The sequence below is a fragment of the Blennius ocellaris genome (assembly GCF_963422515.1).
Source record: "Blennius ocellaris genome assembly, chromosome: 10".
Classification (NCBI taxonomy): domain Eukaryota; kingdom Metazoa; phylum Chordata; class Actinopteri; order Blenniiformes; family Blenniidae; genus Blennius; species Blennius ocellaris.
In genome coordinates this window covers 16,319,409-16,336,406 of record NC_137659.1, presented here as the reverse complement: position 1 = coordinate 16,336,406, position 16,998 = coordinate 16,319,409, and the positions used below count along the sequence as shown (strand labels likewise).

Below are 16,998 nucleotides of genomic sequence, written 5' to 3'. Positions count from 1 at the left end.
ACAGACAACTTGGCTAAATAGAAATAAGGTCAGTATAGAGTTCGGAAATAGCAAGAATTTAAGTCCACGAAAGAAAACTGCACTTTGTTTCTTTAACAAACTGGAAAAGTGAACGAAAAACACATAATGTGTCAATTCCATTTTTTAACTTCAATGACATGGGTAGACTGATTTATTTCATGATCATTGATTCCTTGTGCTTTAAGAGCATGTGACTTTATTTTCACCTGCAATAAATAGACATGTTGCTGGTTAGGTAAAAATACAGCTGGCATAAAAAAAAAAACTGTTTACAAAAAGAATGAAGTTGGAAACAAACTAGCTAAAAAAAAAAAAAGTATTATCTTGGATATTTATAACAATAAGATTGCTCAGTTTACAATTCCAACAGACAACCCCACATAAAGGTTGAAAACTCACAGCTGCTTTCATGCAAACAAACCATGCATGGATCAATCTCAGCTTGTAAAGTTAGACATATTTATAAATTACTCTTCTGAACATTAAGAAAAACTGCTGTTTTGTGTTGATGGCAAACTACAAACAACAGCCTTATAAGGTCCAGTTATTTTGCAAATTAACTGGAATAAGATCAGATTAGTAGCGAGTACATCAGTGAGAAATGAGTTGCGTAGAAGCTCAAATATCATTGACTTGTGCAACCTTCGGTTGGATTAATCTACTCGAAGCAGGTAGAGCTCTTTTCTCCTCTCAGGAACTCATGAATGCGCAATAAGATTTCCGTCATCTCAAATTAGAGAGACGTGAGAACTCAACATTCAGATTTTCATTTTTGGTCTGACTCACGCCAGTCACTTCAGAAGTGATGTGTGTGTTTTGCAACGCTGTGATGAAATCTGTCTGCATACACTGCTGTGACTCCGAGACATTCATCCTCTGCAGCGTTCATTCACAGTGTGCTGTGCGGGAGCTGATTCATGCACTGCTGCTGTTGCTCCGGAGATGGAACACAAACAGACAAAGCCAACAGAAGCTCGGCTGGTGAACAAATGATTTGTCTGTTGCTTTGCGTCTCTGCTTTCAATCTGCTTGTTGTCGCTATTTAAAAGAAAAACCTTGGGCAGATAAGACTTATATTTCCCTCTGTGTACTTAGAAAGAATTACTTTTCCTTCCTCCAAAAAAAGAATGGTAACTCAGTCTGTTTAAGGGCAATGAGACTTCATATTTCAAGACTATTGTTGTCTCGCTTTATTTTATCTCCTTTTTCTCAGGCTTTTTTGAGGATCTTTTTAATGATCTCGTAACGGTGTGTACACTACGAAAAACACTACAAAGTACACTACAAAGTACACTGTTGACATAAGATGACATCAGGGAGGGGACAAGGTCCAGACTGTCTGTCACTTCTAAAAACAGATGATTCTCCTCTCAATACATCATTTGCTCTGGATAAATATTGCTGTTTAATGCCTCTCACCTCATACCAAAGAGGCCCCCACTTGAAATCCAGGAAGGGTTACAAAGACTTTCTGTGTGGAGTTTACAGGTTCTTCTTGTGTTCTTCTGTGATTTCATCACAGCATTAGGATTATCTGAGTTCTCGCAGTTTACTAAACCATTATCTAAAACGTTTTAAGATTAAAAAAATCTTAATTTTTCCTCTTAATCTCATCATTCTTGTTTGTATTCCTTGCAGTTTGTCTAATGTACTGACCCTGTCACAGTCCTTTCTTCCAGTAAAAAGACATTCTGCTTCGACATGCCACTTTTGGAAACTATTACATGCCATTCGTTGTCCAATTAAAAATTACAACACTTTAAATGACTTCATGCATGATTCATTCCAATATTTGTAACCAGGGCGTTGTCTTTGTTTTCCCTTATCATTTTTACTTTGAAGAAGTCTCCCTGCAATACAATCTCCGGCTGTGATAACATCACCAGAATGTCAAATATAAAGAATGAATTGATTCAAACACAAAACTTGGTTGGTTGTGATTCACAACTCTTTATGCACCCTATGTTGTCGTTAACCAAACAAAGACCCACCTTTGTCTAGAGAAGAGTTTGAAGTTAGCTTTAATTAAATATCTACTCATTTTGTTTCTTTCGTGGAGCCGCAAAAGCTTCTTAAAGTTTTATCAGATTTAGATTCTGACGAGCATTTACAGGATTGCAGATTGAAAAAAAGGGTACCCACTTAATATAAATCTTGTCACAAAGGCAACTGGACTTGCTTGTAGTGAAAAAAACTAAACGAAGCAAAACGTGACTTCCCAGAATCTGGATTTATCACTTGATCTAGACAGGTGACTGTTCAGATGACAGCTCATGATCATCAAGTGATTCAATTTGCTATGTTATGACCAGAATGAATGAGAATATCCACAGACATGTGAATAACCAATATGTGGGCAATCACAAAGCAGGACTTGCCTTTTGAAGAATCACCAACATATTGCCCATCATATGTCGATGCAGACCTGCTCATTGAATTTGATATGAAGCAATGAAATAATTATTAACTAATAACTGGTTGGTGGTGGTGTAAGATGTTTGACGTCATAAACTATGATCAAGTATTAGATCACTGGTATTAATGGGGGGGGTTAAACATTTTTCTGTGGGTGAGTCATAAGCCACAGGCCACAACCATATAGGCATGCATTGATATGGGGGGGGGGGGGGGGGGGCTTGGCCCACTTCCCAGTCAAAGCATACAAATTCCCCATACAAATATATAAGCTAAGATTCCTCTCTCCAGTAATTGCTGTAAGTTGGTATGTTGTCCCTTGGCCTCAGGCTCTTTCACCTCTGCTCACTCAACAGTCATGAACGACTGACGGAAAGAGATCACGCCGCCCTCTGCTGGTTTAAGTCAGGTATAATATATTTCAGAGGTGACGCGTTTAATTTAGTCTTTTCCCCCTAAATCTTACGATCGCAAGTAGTTTACGACTCAAATTATTATTTTTTTTTCCAGAAAATCACATGAGGACTTTTTAGTTTGTAAATCGCACGAGGATTGTTTTATTTTTAATCACATGATGTTTGGCTTCTCAGGAGGCGGACAGTCTTACGTCATCATCACGCGACAGTATAACCCTGCCGTGTTGGACTTCTCACATGTGAGTAAAACTCGTGTTTTATGTCATGATTTCCGGCTTCTTAAAAAATGATTTCGGGCATTATTATAGGACAGATGAGGCGAAAACCTCAACGGATGTAGCTAAAACTATTGGGAAGCGGCGCCCGTTCGTTTCGATGCACTTCACATGCATTAAGTTGATATGGAATCTCCTCCACATTGTCCATTTTAAATGGCGAATCGGCCTTAAAATGAATCTCCAAGAACATTTTAATCAACACTTAGCATTGACTAAATTCATCAAACATTAATCTCATGTGATAAATAAGTACTTATTTAAGTACTTAACTAATTGTCTTATCTCAGATGTATTACTTGGGGACGAACAGAAGGAAAACAAATCCATACTGACATACGAATTACTCTGATAAAGCTATAAATCAATACTATGTTTATCATGGGTTGGGTCTATTGGAACTGGTATATTTTTGTTAATGTTAGATGTTTATTTCTTGAAGGGCTGGCATTCATGTATTTATTAAATTATTATTAATATTGTTTTACTACTAGAATATTGTATGAGAATAGAATAAATATATTAGAAAATATGACTGTCCATTAAGTTATTGTGAGAGCTTTCTTTTTTCTCATCAGGATCAACCATTTTCCACACATTTTGGACAATATAAAATCAATATATTGGAATCAACAATTTTTTCGTTCTCGATGTATACATTTCTCCTGTTGTAATTATTGGGTCTCTCGCTTGTTTCAATGTATATCATTTACCAGCTCATGCACTGTTGCCACTGAAACCTTATTTCTTCCAATATTAATGCCATATTCATCTCTTATTTGTAAGCAATAGTTCCAACTGCATTAAAACAGCTGTATTGCAAGGAGAGTTCTTTGTCTCACAAAAGTAAAAATAACCTATAGTAAAAGCTATATTTCTTAAAGTCAGTGTTTCAGTCATTGATTTAAATACTATTGGTGAAATGGGTTAAATTTGAGGAAATGTTTACTAACCTTAAGAATGTTCAAAATCGTCAGTCTGCACTTTTTTCCTTCACTTTTTTTTTTTTAACTTAATTTGTTTCCCCTTTATTTTTCCTTTTTTCTTTTTTTTCTTTCAGTGGTCACTTGATGTTGTCTCCGCCTCGTTCTCTCTTTCCACCAAGAAGATCAGATTGAGAAACGTCGCTAACAAACAATATTATACAGGTAAACTGCATACTTTGCTATGCTCACCAAAACGGAGGAGAGGAAACCGCAGAAGGCGGAAGGAAAGAAAAGGAGGCACTCTGGAGAAGATGGAGGAGGAGAGATGAAAAGGAAGGAATGTGAGGAAGGACAAAACAGTCAGGGAGATGGTGGAAGGAAGCGGCTGGACGCCCTGAGTGTCGGGTATTTCCGCCGAGTTGGAGAACGACTCAGCGAAGGTTTTGAAGATGACGAGGAGAGAGGTGAGTGTTGATTTATTATCAATGTATCAATCTATCAATCTATGTTCTTGTGGTAAAGGCCAGAGTGCGAGTCACTGTCCAGCTCTGTACAACTGGCATATTATCAATATATTAAAATCTGAACTAAATCAGTCAACGTCATAACTGAACAATCAGCTCGTTTGGCTCCCAAGTAAAACATCAATCATTCTTCAAAGAAAACTAAATGATTGGATGAAATGAGCTATCAGTTGTAGTTTATCTGCAGAGATCTGTTGGTGCATTTTAATAATAAATCTGTTTGGAAGATACAATCAATGAAAATGGGTCTGTCGAATGTTGCTCGCCATGCATGTGTGCAAGAAATCCAAAGTTTTCAACACGTGCGCCATAAATTACATAATTATTTTTTTTATGCCATTTGCTCCATCTGCAACTAATGTTGTTCACAGAACATAAAAGCTACATGACTCCATGAAACTATGTACCTTTCCAAGTCAGTAATTCACTCGTTATGTTATTTATGTGAATCAATGATGTGTCCACAATGAGTAACAACATCTCAGGAATCTCGTTTTTTTCTGTTGACAACTTTGTAAAAGTGCATTTCAAAAAGAGGGAATACCAATAATTTTTTCTTAAATGAACATGCATTTTTGATTCGATTTTTAATATAAAATTGTGTTTATAAGATTAGTAAAGTTTGTATATTTTTAGCATACATTTTATCCTTCGTAATTTTACCTTCCAAGTCTTGACAAAAAGATTCTTGTAAATATAAGAATATTTTGTATAATGTCTTTTTTCTTCTTTTTTTAAAAAATTGATATTGTCATAATTTTGACAATATCAATATCATAATTTTGAATTATTTTTTTTTTTTAAGTGTCACTTTCGCTGTGTCTTGCACAGGTATTCTGTTCAGTCGGTTGGATTTGTGAAAACTGGACTTTTTTTGGTCTAAAGTTATGCTCTGTGTTGCATCCGTAGTTTGCTATGGCTGCGAGACATCCATGTCAGTTTGTTGCCTCGCACTCATTTGTTTTCATTGCATTGCAGACTTGTTGCATCACTTTACCTGAAACGTAATGAGCCGGTTCTGCCGCCTCCATCTGTCTGCCATTGTAGCTTTGTTGCATCATCCACTGTCATCCCTGCTGAAACTCTGTCCTGATGTTCCCCGTAGGAATGTTTGTGGAGAATGTCCTCTCTGAGGTAAAAGGTAAAGCAGCCCTGGTGGCGATGGACCGGACAGGAAGCATCACGCTGCAGCGGCTGCTGCCGCTGTCCAGCCTCGAGCAGGTGGCTGAGGTGATGGCCGAACTCGGGGGAGAATCGGGCTCGGAGTTCAAGACGGTGTCCTGCGACCGGTGTGGGGGTCACGTGGTGGAGAGTGCAGTCAGACAGATGTCCAGGTGGATAGGTCAGTGCACATGCAATTTGTAAAAGATCACTTTTATGTCGGTAATTTGTGAAATCGGACGAAAATCGCTTACCGAGTGGAGTGAATCTGTCCTCCGCAGATTCATCGCAGGAAGAGTCAACTGCTGCTACAGAAGAAGAAGAAGAGAGCTGCGGCGTGTTGGAAGCCCAGGTGTTGTCTTTAGGCCAGGCGGTGAGGGACAACAGTGTAGAGTTCATCGGACATGTTCACGGGTCGCATGTGGTTCGCACACTCCTGCATGTTCTGGGAGGCTGCGTCGGACCGCCTCGCACTGAAACTCGTCCAGGTAAACAAGCCTCTAAAGGTCAAACAAAGTACAACAGTACTGTGGCCCAACGCAATTCTTACAATACAAAGCAATATATGTTTTTCACATTATTTTGCCATTAAAAGTAAAATGATTGTCACTGCAACACATTCATACTGAAGAAAGGTTCACATATAGAATGAGCTAGTTATTTGTATGCATTCCTGTTTGTTTATTTCTATTATGATTTTGTCAGTGGCACAGAATTGAGATGATAAAAGTCTCGTTAGACTTTTTTCAAACTTGATACAGTAGCCAAAAACTATAAAGGAGTTAAAGTTTTAACATTGACGGCAGCAAAACCTTTGCAGTATCTCAGTTGCCTTCAGATTTGCTGACAATTATCAAACAGTGACAGCTCAGTGGAAGGCAGTTTACTTGAGAAAGTATTTGATTTCTCCCATTTGGCTTGGTTTTTCTCTTCAGTTTATGTTCTTACAAGGCATCCAGGAGAGAGTAAATCTTCCGACCTCTTGACTTTTCCGACGCTGCTTTTCAGGTGCTGCGTGAGGCTCTCTAAACCTGCAGGCGTATTCACTTCATGCTTGTATTTGTGTCATCTTCCCGCTTTCGCTGCTCCTGTATTCTCGCAGGTGTGAAAGATCGAAGCGTCGCTCCTCAGCTGACAGACTTTGAGATTCCCACCTCGTTTTGGTACGAGATGAAAAACCTCACAGAGACCTTGATGGAAAACGTAAACTGTGAGTCATGTTTTATCGGACTTCGGCAGTTCGCCCTTCCTCTACCCATATTGAATTGACTGAACGTCTTGAGTGTTTTATCAACAAAAAAAAAACCCTGCTAGTACTGCAACGCTTTCTCAGTGTTGGCCTTAGATGTGGGTGTTTACATTTTAACCCTCGCATGGAAGTGGAACATTTCAATTCCAGGAATATTTTTTAAGGTTTTTCATGGGTTCATAGGTTTTTCATAAGGTTTTTCATCACCCATGAAAAACCTTAAAAGCCAATACATTTCAAAGTAAAAGGTTAAAACCTATTTATTTGTTATAAAATCTGGTAAAAATGCTGATCTTTGATTTTTTTATGGCATAGAAATGTATCTAAATTGGATATATTATTGACTGGATTTCTATAATATTTCAAAATGTGGCTCATGCCACTGCAGTGAGTGCCAAGTATGTTTTAATCCGTATTGTTACTTGCATCATGGGTTCTGTGGTTAAATATGGTGTTACAGTGATTCATAGTTGGTCACTCAAGTGTGTTTGTGCACTAAGCATAAATTAACCTTCAAGGTAAAAGACTAAAACATGAAAAGCTCAAAGCAGAATTGTCCTAGTTTGTTAAAATACTCAGATATTTAAAAACAATCCTACACATATTCTGCAACAATATTCATCATATCTTTTGTGATTGTCATTAACTCGTTATTGCTGGTATAGAAAAACCAAAAAGAAATGAGTAGCTTAACAAATATGTATTGCGCCTGATAGAGGGTTCAACTTGCGGAACTTTAAAACTGTATTCAGGCATTTATTGGTATGAGTTTTTAAACAAGTGATGTTTTTGATTATTTCTGACAAACCTGTCTTGTTGTGCCGGAAAATGAACAGCATAGAGCAAGTCTGCTTTCCCAAAACACCTCACTAGTCATTTTTAAAGCTATTTTGGCTTCATTTACCTCCTGTGGGGAGTCACAGGAGTGTAAAAAGGGAAGTGCTCAAGGGCAGCTTTTTAAAATAGGATGCCGTGTAGATTGTGTTTAGAATTTATATGACAAAGCTGGCCTTGCAGTTTCATTATCAAAACAAAACAAAACGGTCGATAAATCACCTCGGGGGGGTGGGGGGCGGGGGGGAATGCCTACGCAGCACAGAAACCTAAGTGGCTTTTAGCCAAGTTCTCTGGCACAGGTACAGAAAGGAATTCGGTTTTGTCCTCGGTCTGTCCATTTTATTAAAACACACATGCCCGCTGTGCTTTAAACTGTAGGCTCTAAATTGTAGCAACGCCATTAATCTTCCCAGGAAGTGGAGAAATCTTGGCACTGCGGGGGCTATTAAAATTTCAATTTAGCATACATCATATAAGTGAATCCTGTTAAATATTGGGAATTCATGCACCTACCAGCTGCTTTCCTCATTCATTCTGTGGGAGCTGTTTGGCCAAGTAGCGGGGATGAAGTGCTGCATCAGACCAACTGAACTCAAAAATCACTTGACTTACACCTAAATCCCCGGGAGATAGTTCGATCCGAGTCTACAGCTAAAAGCTACAAGTGCTCAACCTATATCAGAACTAAAAAGCACCTCGGAAGCTGTGAGAATACTTTGGATTATTTAATACTTTTGCATTGGGTTTGATGTTTGCGGCACTGTTGTTTTTTTTTTTTCAAAGTGTAGGTATCCTGAGTGCTTCTTTTGTTTTGTTTGACACGTAATATCTTAAAGTCTGCAGGAATTCTGACAGAAGCATCTGTTTTCTTTCCAGTAAGCGTGACGGATGCTGTTGCCAGTGCCGTGTTTCAAACCATGTTGACTGTGTGTCACAGAAAACGACCCAAACTTTGCAAACAGCTCCTCAAACGCATTTTGGGGTACCTGACCGGTCGCAGCACTGCTTCCGGAGTGAGGTCTGTGTCAAGATTGTGCTCCTGTCATTCCCATGTGCCTCATTGGTTTGGATTTTTGTTTAAAAATGTTTTTGGCTTATGACTTGGAATTTATGTGTTGTTTATGCTCCTTCACCCCCACCAGTCCACTTCTGGTCTTTCTGAAGGACCAAGCCTCCAGTCACCTCATAGAGACTATAGTACAGCTGTCCCACAAATCACTTCTCCGTGACATCTACAAGAATCATCTCAAGGGTCATCTGGTCGACCTTGCGGTCCATCCCATCGCCAACTTCCCCGTACAGAGACTCACAGCGGCCTCGGCCAAACACAAGCTGGTAGGGTTTCACCTGTTGGTTGATCTGAAGGGAGGAACTGCCCCCCCCCCCCAGTATTTCACGCCTCCTTTGTGGTTTTCTTTGTCCACAGTTCCTCAGTTTGTTCAGTGAGCTGATCGTGGGTGTGGAGGCCATCCTGGCCGCAGGTCACATGGGTGTGATCGTTCAGCTGGCCGAAAGCTGTGCAGAAAGTGGAGAGAAACAGAGCGAGATGATGCAGTGCCTGCTCCATGTAAGCTTCAAACCTTTATTGCGACACAATATCGAACCAATACGCCACCACCCTCCTTTTCAGTCAGTCTCTCTGCTTTATGACTGAAATTTTGATGGCGCGTATTCACTGTTAAGTGTTTGATTTGTAGATAATTGAAATCGTGTTGTTGATGTGTTGCTATTGCCTCGCAGGCTTTTCACTGCGCTGAGCCAGGCTCGCGACACGTTCACTGCCTGCCTCTCTTCATGTCCCTGGTCACCTATGAAGTGTATTACCACTCTGAGACAGCAGATGGCAACATCGACACAGAGGTAAACAGCCGAGAAATCCAATCGGATTATGTAGGGCTGAATTTTTTCCGTCGTCTGGACTTTTCAGCTGAATCAGCAGTGCAGGAGACTACCTAAAACGGCTTTCTGCACTAATGAATAGATGTTGGGTCGCAGTTGCTCGATCACTGAAGCACATCTAATCACGTTTGCCATCCAGGTCCCACTGACCTCCATCTGTTACCACGGCTCCCGCTTGGTCCAGGCCTTGGCAAAATTCAAGGAGCGCTCGCTTCTCCTCAGCAGCCTTCGCACTCTGAGCCCAGCTGACCTCCTCACGCTGGCTTCTGACCCCGCGGGCAGCCACGTCCTCCAGGCCCTCATCACCATGTCCAGTGACAAGGGCAGGGGCAAAATCTTGAAGAGACTGGAGGTAGATGTTTTACATTTACTTGAGAGCCAAATTTGTTGTACATTGTTCATTAGCAGAGTAACTTTGAAAGGAACCGATAAACTGTAGGTTTATGAATTATTAACTGGAGCATTTCATCCTTCCAGGGTCAGTATGTCCAGATGGCGTGCTCCAGATTAGGCAGCCGTGTGCTCGAGGCTGTGTGGAACAGCGCGTCGGTCAATCAGAGGCAAAACATCGCACAGGAACTAGGTAACACTGACATGAACTCACTCTCTTGTACAAGTTCCTTCCTACAAGGTCTTGTTTGTGACTTTCATTCTAATCTCATTCCGCTTTTCCAGTTTCCAGTGAAAGCCAGCTGAGGTCCGATCAGTTTGCCCGTCACGTGTGGGCTAAATTTGCCCTCTACCACTTTGTACACAGAAGAGCCCACTGGCAGGAAATACAGACCGGCGAGTCCAAGAAGAGGAAGCTTTTCAGTGACATTCTTGAGTAAAATGTGCACATATGTATCATGTATCAGCGTTTTTTGTTTTTTTTGTAATTCAATTAAAAAAAATGTAAAGTAACTTTTTCATCATCTACTGTTTATTACTGAATGTAAGAAGCAGCTCGGCCTGTAGGGGCCACTAGAGGAACATTTATTCTCTCCTTCAAGCCCAGGTCTTAAATTGAGGATGGCAACCCTGAAATGTGGGACAATATGAGACACAGAAACGTTGACCTGAAGGTATACAGCTGTTGCAGCGTTTAACCAGTTCCTTTTCAGCTGCTCTTACTGAATATTGATCCCATTGATAAAGACAGACCGGTTTTGATTGCCTAAGCCCAATTCCCAGTGTGTCTTATAATTATAAGAACGTATTTCAAGCTGGAATTGATCGTTCAGTTTATCTGAATGTCATTCTTCCTCATTCATGGAAACAGTGTAAAAAAAAAAAAAAGTCTAAGCAGTGAGCAGCATGTGTCATACAGCCTGTTGGAGACACAGTCATTGATTCTCTATTGATCTGACAGGAGACATTTATCTGGCCAGTGCCTCTCTGTGAGCAAACAGCATGGGACTGAGAAGGTACACTGCAGCATGAGCAGGACTGAGCTGGTGGTGTGAAAGACAAAATCCTAGACAGTCAATGCAGGTTTCACCAATGAAAGAAGCACATTAATTCAGGCCAGGTATTTGTTAAAAGTATTGCCCAATAGCGAGAGGGTCCTCAGTTTGATTCAGACTTGGGCTGGGGGGGCTTTTCCATCCTAAGTTTACATGTCCTCCGAGATATACTAGTGATCTGTCCTCGGTATAATCTGCCTTCAACCATAGTAAACTTGTATTGCCTCTAGCGCCTCAAGTCCCAAGATGAACAAAGCAATGTAGAAGATTATTGGATAAAAGTTGAACATTAGATTGAGCAGGTGGTATATTGTGTGTGTTATTGTCAGTCAAGGAATAATATGTTTTGTATTGTACTGCATCATTTCAAGCAATTAGAGGCAGATATTACTGATGGTTCATTAGTTCAATGTTCTTCACATTACTATGATATGTAACTATGAAGGAAATTCGCAGAAATGAGGAAAGTTGTTTTAATATGCAACACCCATTCGCACAACTGAGGTGATTTGAAATTTTAAAACAGTCTCCAGAGGGACAAAGCTTTTAGGTCAACCCCGCTGATCTTTGTGCTGGCAGAACAGAAAGTCAAACTGTTGACTTTGCACATTTTATAGTCTAAAGGTCAGGTTGCTTTGGAATGTTCACAGCATATTTATTCATTAAGATTATAATATCAAACGGTCAGATTCAAAGATCCGGTGTTGCACGTTGGAGCAACTTGAGCATGTGATTTAAATAAAAAGACATAATTTAGTATACATTTTTTTTAGGTGTTATATAAAACTCTATAACAGGCTGACGTGTTTGAGTGGAGGTTTATTTAGATTTTTCTTTTTCCTGTGTAGTATTGAGCTCTCTTACCTCTTAGCAAGAATGTCCCCAGTTCAAGTCGGGCTTCTGGGCTTTTCTCTCTGGAGTTTGCATGATTTCCCTGTACAGGAGGATAATGTGAGGACAAGTGGTGACTCCTGCTTATGACCACAACTTTGTGTAACAATAGTTTTAGCATTTTCTTGGAGCTAGCTTGGAGCTGATTTTAATAATACATATACTTTGTTCTTCTTGCTCCATCTTGCATAAACCCGCATAAATTCCTTGCTGGTCTGGAATGACGTAGCTCTGAAGCCGGTGATGCACCGTGTAAACTAGCATCAGACCATCATAGACAAGTAAGAAAATGATTTAGCTTTCCTGCAGGAAATTAAAAAACACAATATTCAGCTTTCAACATGTGCGTGTATGTTGTTTTGGGTCTTCAGTGAACCTTACACTCGCATTATACTGCTATTTGATTCGCATTCAGCCATGCACACTGACACAGCGCTAATGGCAGCTGCCTCGCAAGGTGCTTGCTCACCAGAAGTTGCAACTTGGGGTTAAGTGTCTTGCCAAAATACACTTGGACAGCATGAGAGGTTGAAAACAAGCTGTGGGACTGGAGAACAACCTCCTCTACCATCTGTCTGTTTGTCTGTCGAAGGTAATACAAAATATTAAACTGAAAATTATCCATCTAAAGTTTTCTGTTATCCTATATAATGTCGGGAATAAAATGAATGAAAATTTACTTTGAAATTAAGAAACAATCCTTTTAAAGCCAGCTAATTGCAACTCATATTTTACTTTGTACTGTATCAAAATGAATCTCACTGTCTATTATTGAATCTCATCATATTTTATGGAGCACAAGTCTTTGTTACCAACTTTTAACCTGCTATTAATCCACACCACTGGATGGAGCACCTGGCGTCCCACCTCTCTGTGGCCTCCCTTCAATTTCACCAAACTACCTTTGATAACAAATGTTTCACTCCAAGCTTGATATTCAGTTTGTGGTCAGGCTCATCCTTGCTCTCTTTTGTTGTTTGGTTATTAAAGCTCCATGCATGTATAATCGGCTCTGTGTACACGGGGGAACGGTGACCTTTGGGTTACAATGAGCTCCTTGAAAACAAATCACATGGATTCCACTGGGATTCAACAAAAGCTTCCTTCCAATGTCACTCACTGTCTAGTTGTCATAGCGTGTGTGTGTGTGTGTGTGTGTGTGTGTGTGTGTGTGTGTGTGTGTGTGTGTGTGTGTGTGTGTGTGTGTGTGTGTGTGTGTGTGTGTGTGTGTGTGTGTGTGTGTGTGTGTGTGTGTGCCTTGTCACTGACATTACCGTGGTGTGTACATGCCTATACCCACACTATCATCCATCACTCCAGATCACATTCTGCCGCATTTCATTCAAGCCAGTGGATAGATTGATATCACAGATGAACTTCACGGTTGTAGCTATTACAGCACGACACCTCTGCTTCCCGCAGCATCACTTAGTCAAATACACCATGCCACCAGTAATCGAGCAAATGTAACGTCGTAGAAGGACAAGGTGATTATCATTTCATTCACTGGCAATAGCAGGAAAGACACTATGGATCCAGATGGAGGGGGAATGTGATTGATGTTGATCTGCTGGCGTCCACCACATATGCAATGCTTCACATCAAGTAGTCAGTTGAGTGCGGCACGAACAAGGTGAAGTTATAAGATGAAGTGAATAACATTGATTATCTGTCCATCATGGCATTATTAGTAAATAAGTTAAAGCTTGGTTCTCATTTGCTGTCAACACGTCTATTTATAATTTGCCACTGTAGAACCTGACACCATTATGTGTGTTATTCATACAATTCTATATATTTCTAATGATTTTCTTAACAGAATTTTAATATAATAAATGTTACTTTTCACCTTTAATTATCCCATTCTTATCATTTAAATTCTTATCGACAATGCACAGCTATGAGTAATCAATCATGCTGGGAAAAAGCTCAAAGTTGACCTGAAGTTGGCACCAGCTCTGACAGAAAACAGTCTTTTTTAAGTGCAGCGAGGAGCAAGTTCGACAGGCTTTCACTGCCACACAATAGGCCCCTTTATCGTCTATTAAGCTCCCTCTGTCTTCCCCCTGCTCTCTACAAGTATTCATTCTGCAGAAAATCACAGTAAATGCTTGCAGAATGAGTCAGCGACAGAAAGACACAGAGAGGGAGGATAGCTGTCACGATTTGAGAGACTGACAGGGCGTCACAGAGACGAACTCTATCATATATTCCTCAACTCCCTCGTCCTTTTTCCTGTGGGCTTCTGTGTAGCTGTCACAAGAATGCTATTATATGACAGTTATCTGACCTGTTTCAGTGTACTCAAACCCTCATGTCTCATTTTCCATTCTGTGAAACGTTTTGTGTATCATTCCAGTTAGAGGAGTTGCCTCCTCCGTCTGTGCATATCGCTTGTCGATCTCTTAATCACTAGCCGGGAGAGAGAAAAGTCAAATCAAACAAACAAAAAAAAGAAGAAAAATCAACATAAATATAGGACATTTCAGATGCCAAAGGACTCTAGGACTCCTCGTCTCCGTGACAACAGTCTCCCAGCAACCAATACTCCTCAAAGCCTCTCTCCAAACCGTCTCGTTCTCTCTCTCTGATTCTCTCCTTTCTCTCTTTTTCACTCTTTCCCCAAATGTATCTATTCCTCTGATTCACTTTCTTGTCCTCTGATTCTGCCATGTGTCTTTCCTTTTTTCTTTCCTTCTATGAGTCTCAGTCCTAAACTGATTGTCTCCCTTTCGTTAATTATCTTTCTTTTCAACCCTTCTTTCTCTCTCTCTCTCTCTCCCCCCCCTCTCTCTCTCTCTCATCCTCCCAGATCATTACTGTATCATCATCAAAACCTCAACACACTGCAGCTACGTGCTGTGATCTCACATGATTGGCTGTGCTTGCCATGTAGCCCAAGGCACTTTTCTACACTAAATCCTGGGCAAAAAGAAAAGAGTATGTGTGGCTGAAAATGTTTTCATCTGTACTACACACCTGGAATAGTTACACATGAAAACATTTATTTCAACTGGGCACACCCTTTCTTTACACTTGGCAACATGAATATAACACGCACATTGATTCAGTAGATAAAGCTCGATCTGTATATTTACAATTCTAAATGAAAAGTAATGACTTTAACTGTAATTCCAATTCAAACTTCACAACTTTTGCGGAAGGCAGAGAAATGTTTGAAAAGTTTGTGGTGCAGAAGAAATCTCAATGGAAATTGTGAAATGTGAGTTTTACTATAAAAGTTCTGGATTCATCTTTTCTCTCTCTCTTTTTTTTTTTTAAACAAAGGCTGCTGTTTAAATGTAATTTTTAACCATTATGCCTAAAACAATCTCATTTATTAATCTTAATACCGAGAGTGTTGTTATATTGAGGTCCATAAATAAAATATGAAGTTGTGGAGCTACCTTTATCTTCAGATGTATTTCAGGTAGCCATCCACAGTGTGATTATTTTCAGCTATAGTATATCCTCGTCGTGTAATCCCATTTGGATCCCAGCAGGGTTTTTGCCTTTACACAGGGCTACATTAAAAATTTTATCAAACAAGAGCTGTTTCTACAATATCTGCCCTAATCCCATTCAGCATTTTTCAAAGGCTCACAACACATTAAGGGTGTTTTTTTTTTTTTTTTCTTCACATTTTTACAAAACCCATCTTGTATTCTTACACGCCATATTGCCTTCTCAAAAAAAATTCTGATGCCAGCATTGGAGCACTCATGTTTTGTTTGTTTTTTTGGGGGGGTTTTTGCACGTCTTAAAGATAAAGAACGAGCAGAACCTAGAAAAGGTAACAATGTTTGAGTTCAGACAATTACTTTTATGTAATAGAGCTTTCTAGAGCATTCTCGGTACACCTCTGGTACAGAAATTAATATTCGAGCTGCAAGAAGTGTAAAAGGTCTGGTCTGCTTATTTGTGCCTTCTCTGTGTTTAGTCAGCTCCCTGTCACAGCTCTGTAAAAATGTTTTGTTTATTTAAGGGTGTGAATGCTACAAAAATCTGTCTATTTTCAAATCATGACAAATAATAAAACAAGCTTTGTTGATGCTTCCTGCAGTATTTCATCAGTGTGCTGAGCTGAATCAACTCAACTTTATTTCTATAGCACTTGAAAAACAACCACAGCGGAAATCACAGTGTTGCACATAAATAATCATTAAAACAACGTGGAGCTGAAAACAAATAGCTGTAAATGAATTATACTTAAATTGCTGAAGACAATAAAAAAAACAATACAAAACAAACACCACCAATCAAACATACACACACACACACACACACACACACACACACACACACACACACACACACACACACACACACACACACACACACACACACACACACACACACACACACACAGAGGAATATCATGCAAGCAAAGGCCCTCAGACCTAATTCGGACTCAAAACGGGGACATTCTAGTTTAAAAGATATGCCTGATCTAGAGGGGATCACAAAGGCTGTTCTGAACTGAGACAGGCTGAAGGTGTGTTAACACAAAGATATGCACAATTACCCGCACACACATTTACATTTAGTCACCAGTTATGCAGAACTTTCATGAAGTTCAATGAGAACATAGAAACTGAAAAAAAAAAGAGCCAGTCCATGAGCAGGTTTAAACCAGGAACATTATTGCTGTGGGGGAACATTGCTACTCACCGTCCCACCAGGCCAGTTCACAAAGCAGTCATTTTAAGTCTTACCAAAGAGCATGATCCCAAATTGGACATCCACCATCCTTGTAGAGGACCATGGAAGGGTTGAGGATATTCCCAGCTGACGGAGTGTGAAAAGGTAAGCTTCCTCCTGAGAGGTCACCAGTACGCTGCTGGGCTAACACAGAAAGACAGACAACTCATGCATACGTTCATACAACTGCCAGTATTGTGTGGACTGCAGGAGGACGCCAGACACAAGCAGATGGGGA

The 16,998-nt window shown here is 40.0% G+C and overlaps 1 protein-coding gene across 1 annotated transcript; it reads left to right on the top strand.

Annotated features, from left to right (window-relative positions):
* Positions 1 to 3,054: 3,054 nt before the first annotated feature.
* Positions 3,055 to 10,578, top strand: nop9 (NOP9 nucleolar protein). Its single transcript, XM_080503985.1, has 12 exons — positions 3,055 to 3,091; positions 4,188 to 4,517; positions 5,683 to 5,919; positions 6,020 to 6,226; positions 6,841 to 6,948; positions 8,701 to 8,842; positions 8,967 to 9,159; positions 9,251 to 9,391; positions 9,565 to 9,684; positions 9,863 to 10,075; positions 10,201 to 10,306; positions 10,399 to 10,578. The coding sequence occupies exons 2-12, from the start codon at positions 4,295 to 4,297 to the stop codon at positions 10,551 to 10,553; spliced, it is 1,845 nt and encodes a 614-aa protein (XP_080360111.1). The 5' UTR covers positions 3,055 to 3,091; positions 4,188 to 4,294; the 3' UTR covers positions 10,554 to 10,578.
* Positions 10,579 to 16,998: the final 6,420 nt, after the last annotated feature.

Excerpts from the sequence above, each read along its gene's own strand:
- nop9 (XM_080503985.1), top strand. The coding sequence starts at position 4,295 with ATGCTCACCAAAACGGAGGAGAGGAAACCGCAGAAGGCGGAAGGAAAG. Across the intron at positions 5,920-6,019 it reads ACAGATGTCCAGGTGGATAG|ATTCATCGCAGGAAGAGTCA; the intron begins GTCAGTGCACAT and ends TGTCCTCCGCAG. Across the intron at positions 6,227-6,840 it reads TCGCACTGAAACTCGTCCAG|GTGTGAAAGATCGAAGCGTC; the intron begins GTAAACAAGCCT and ends GTATTCTCGCAG.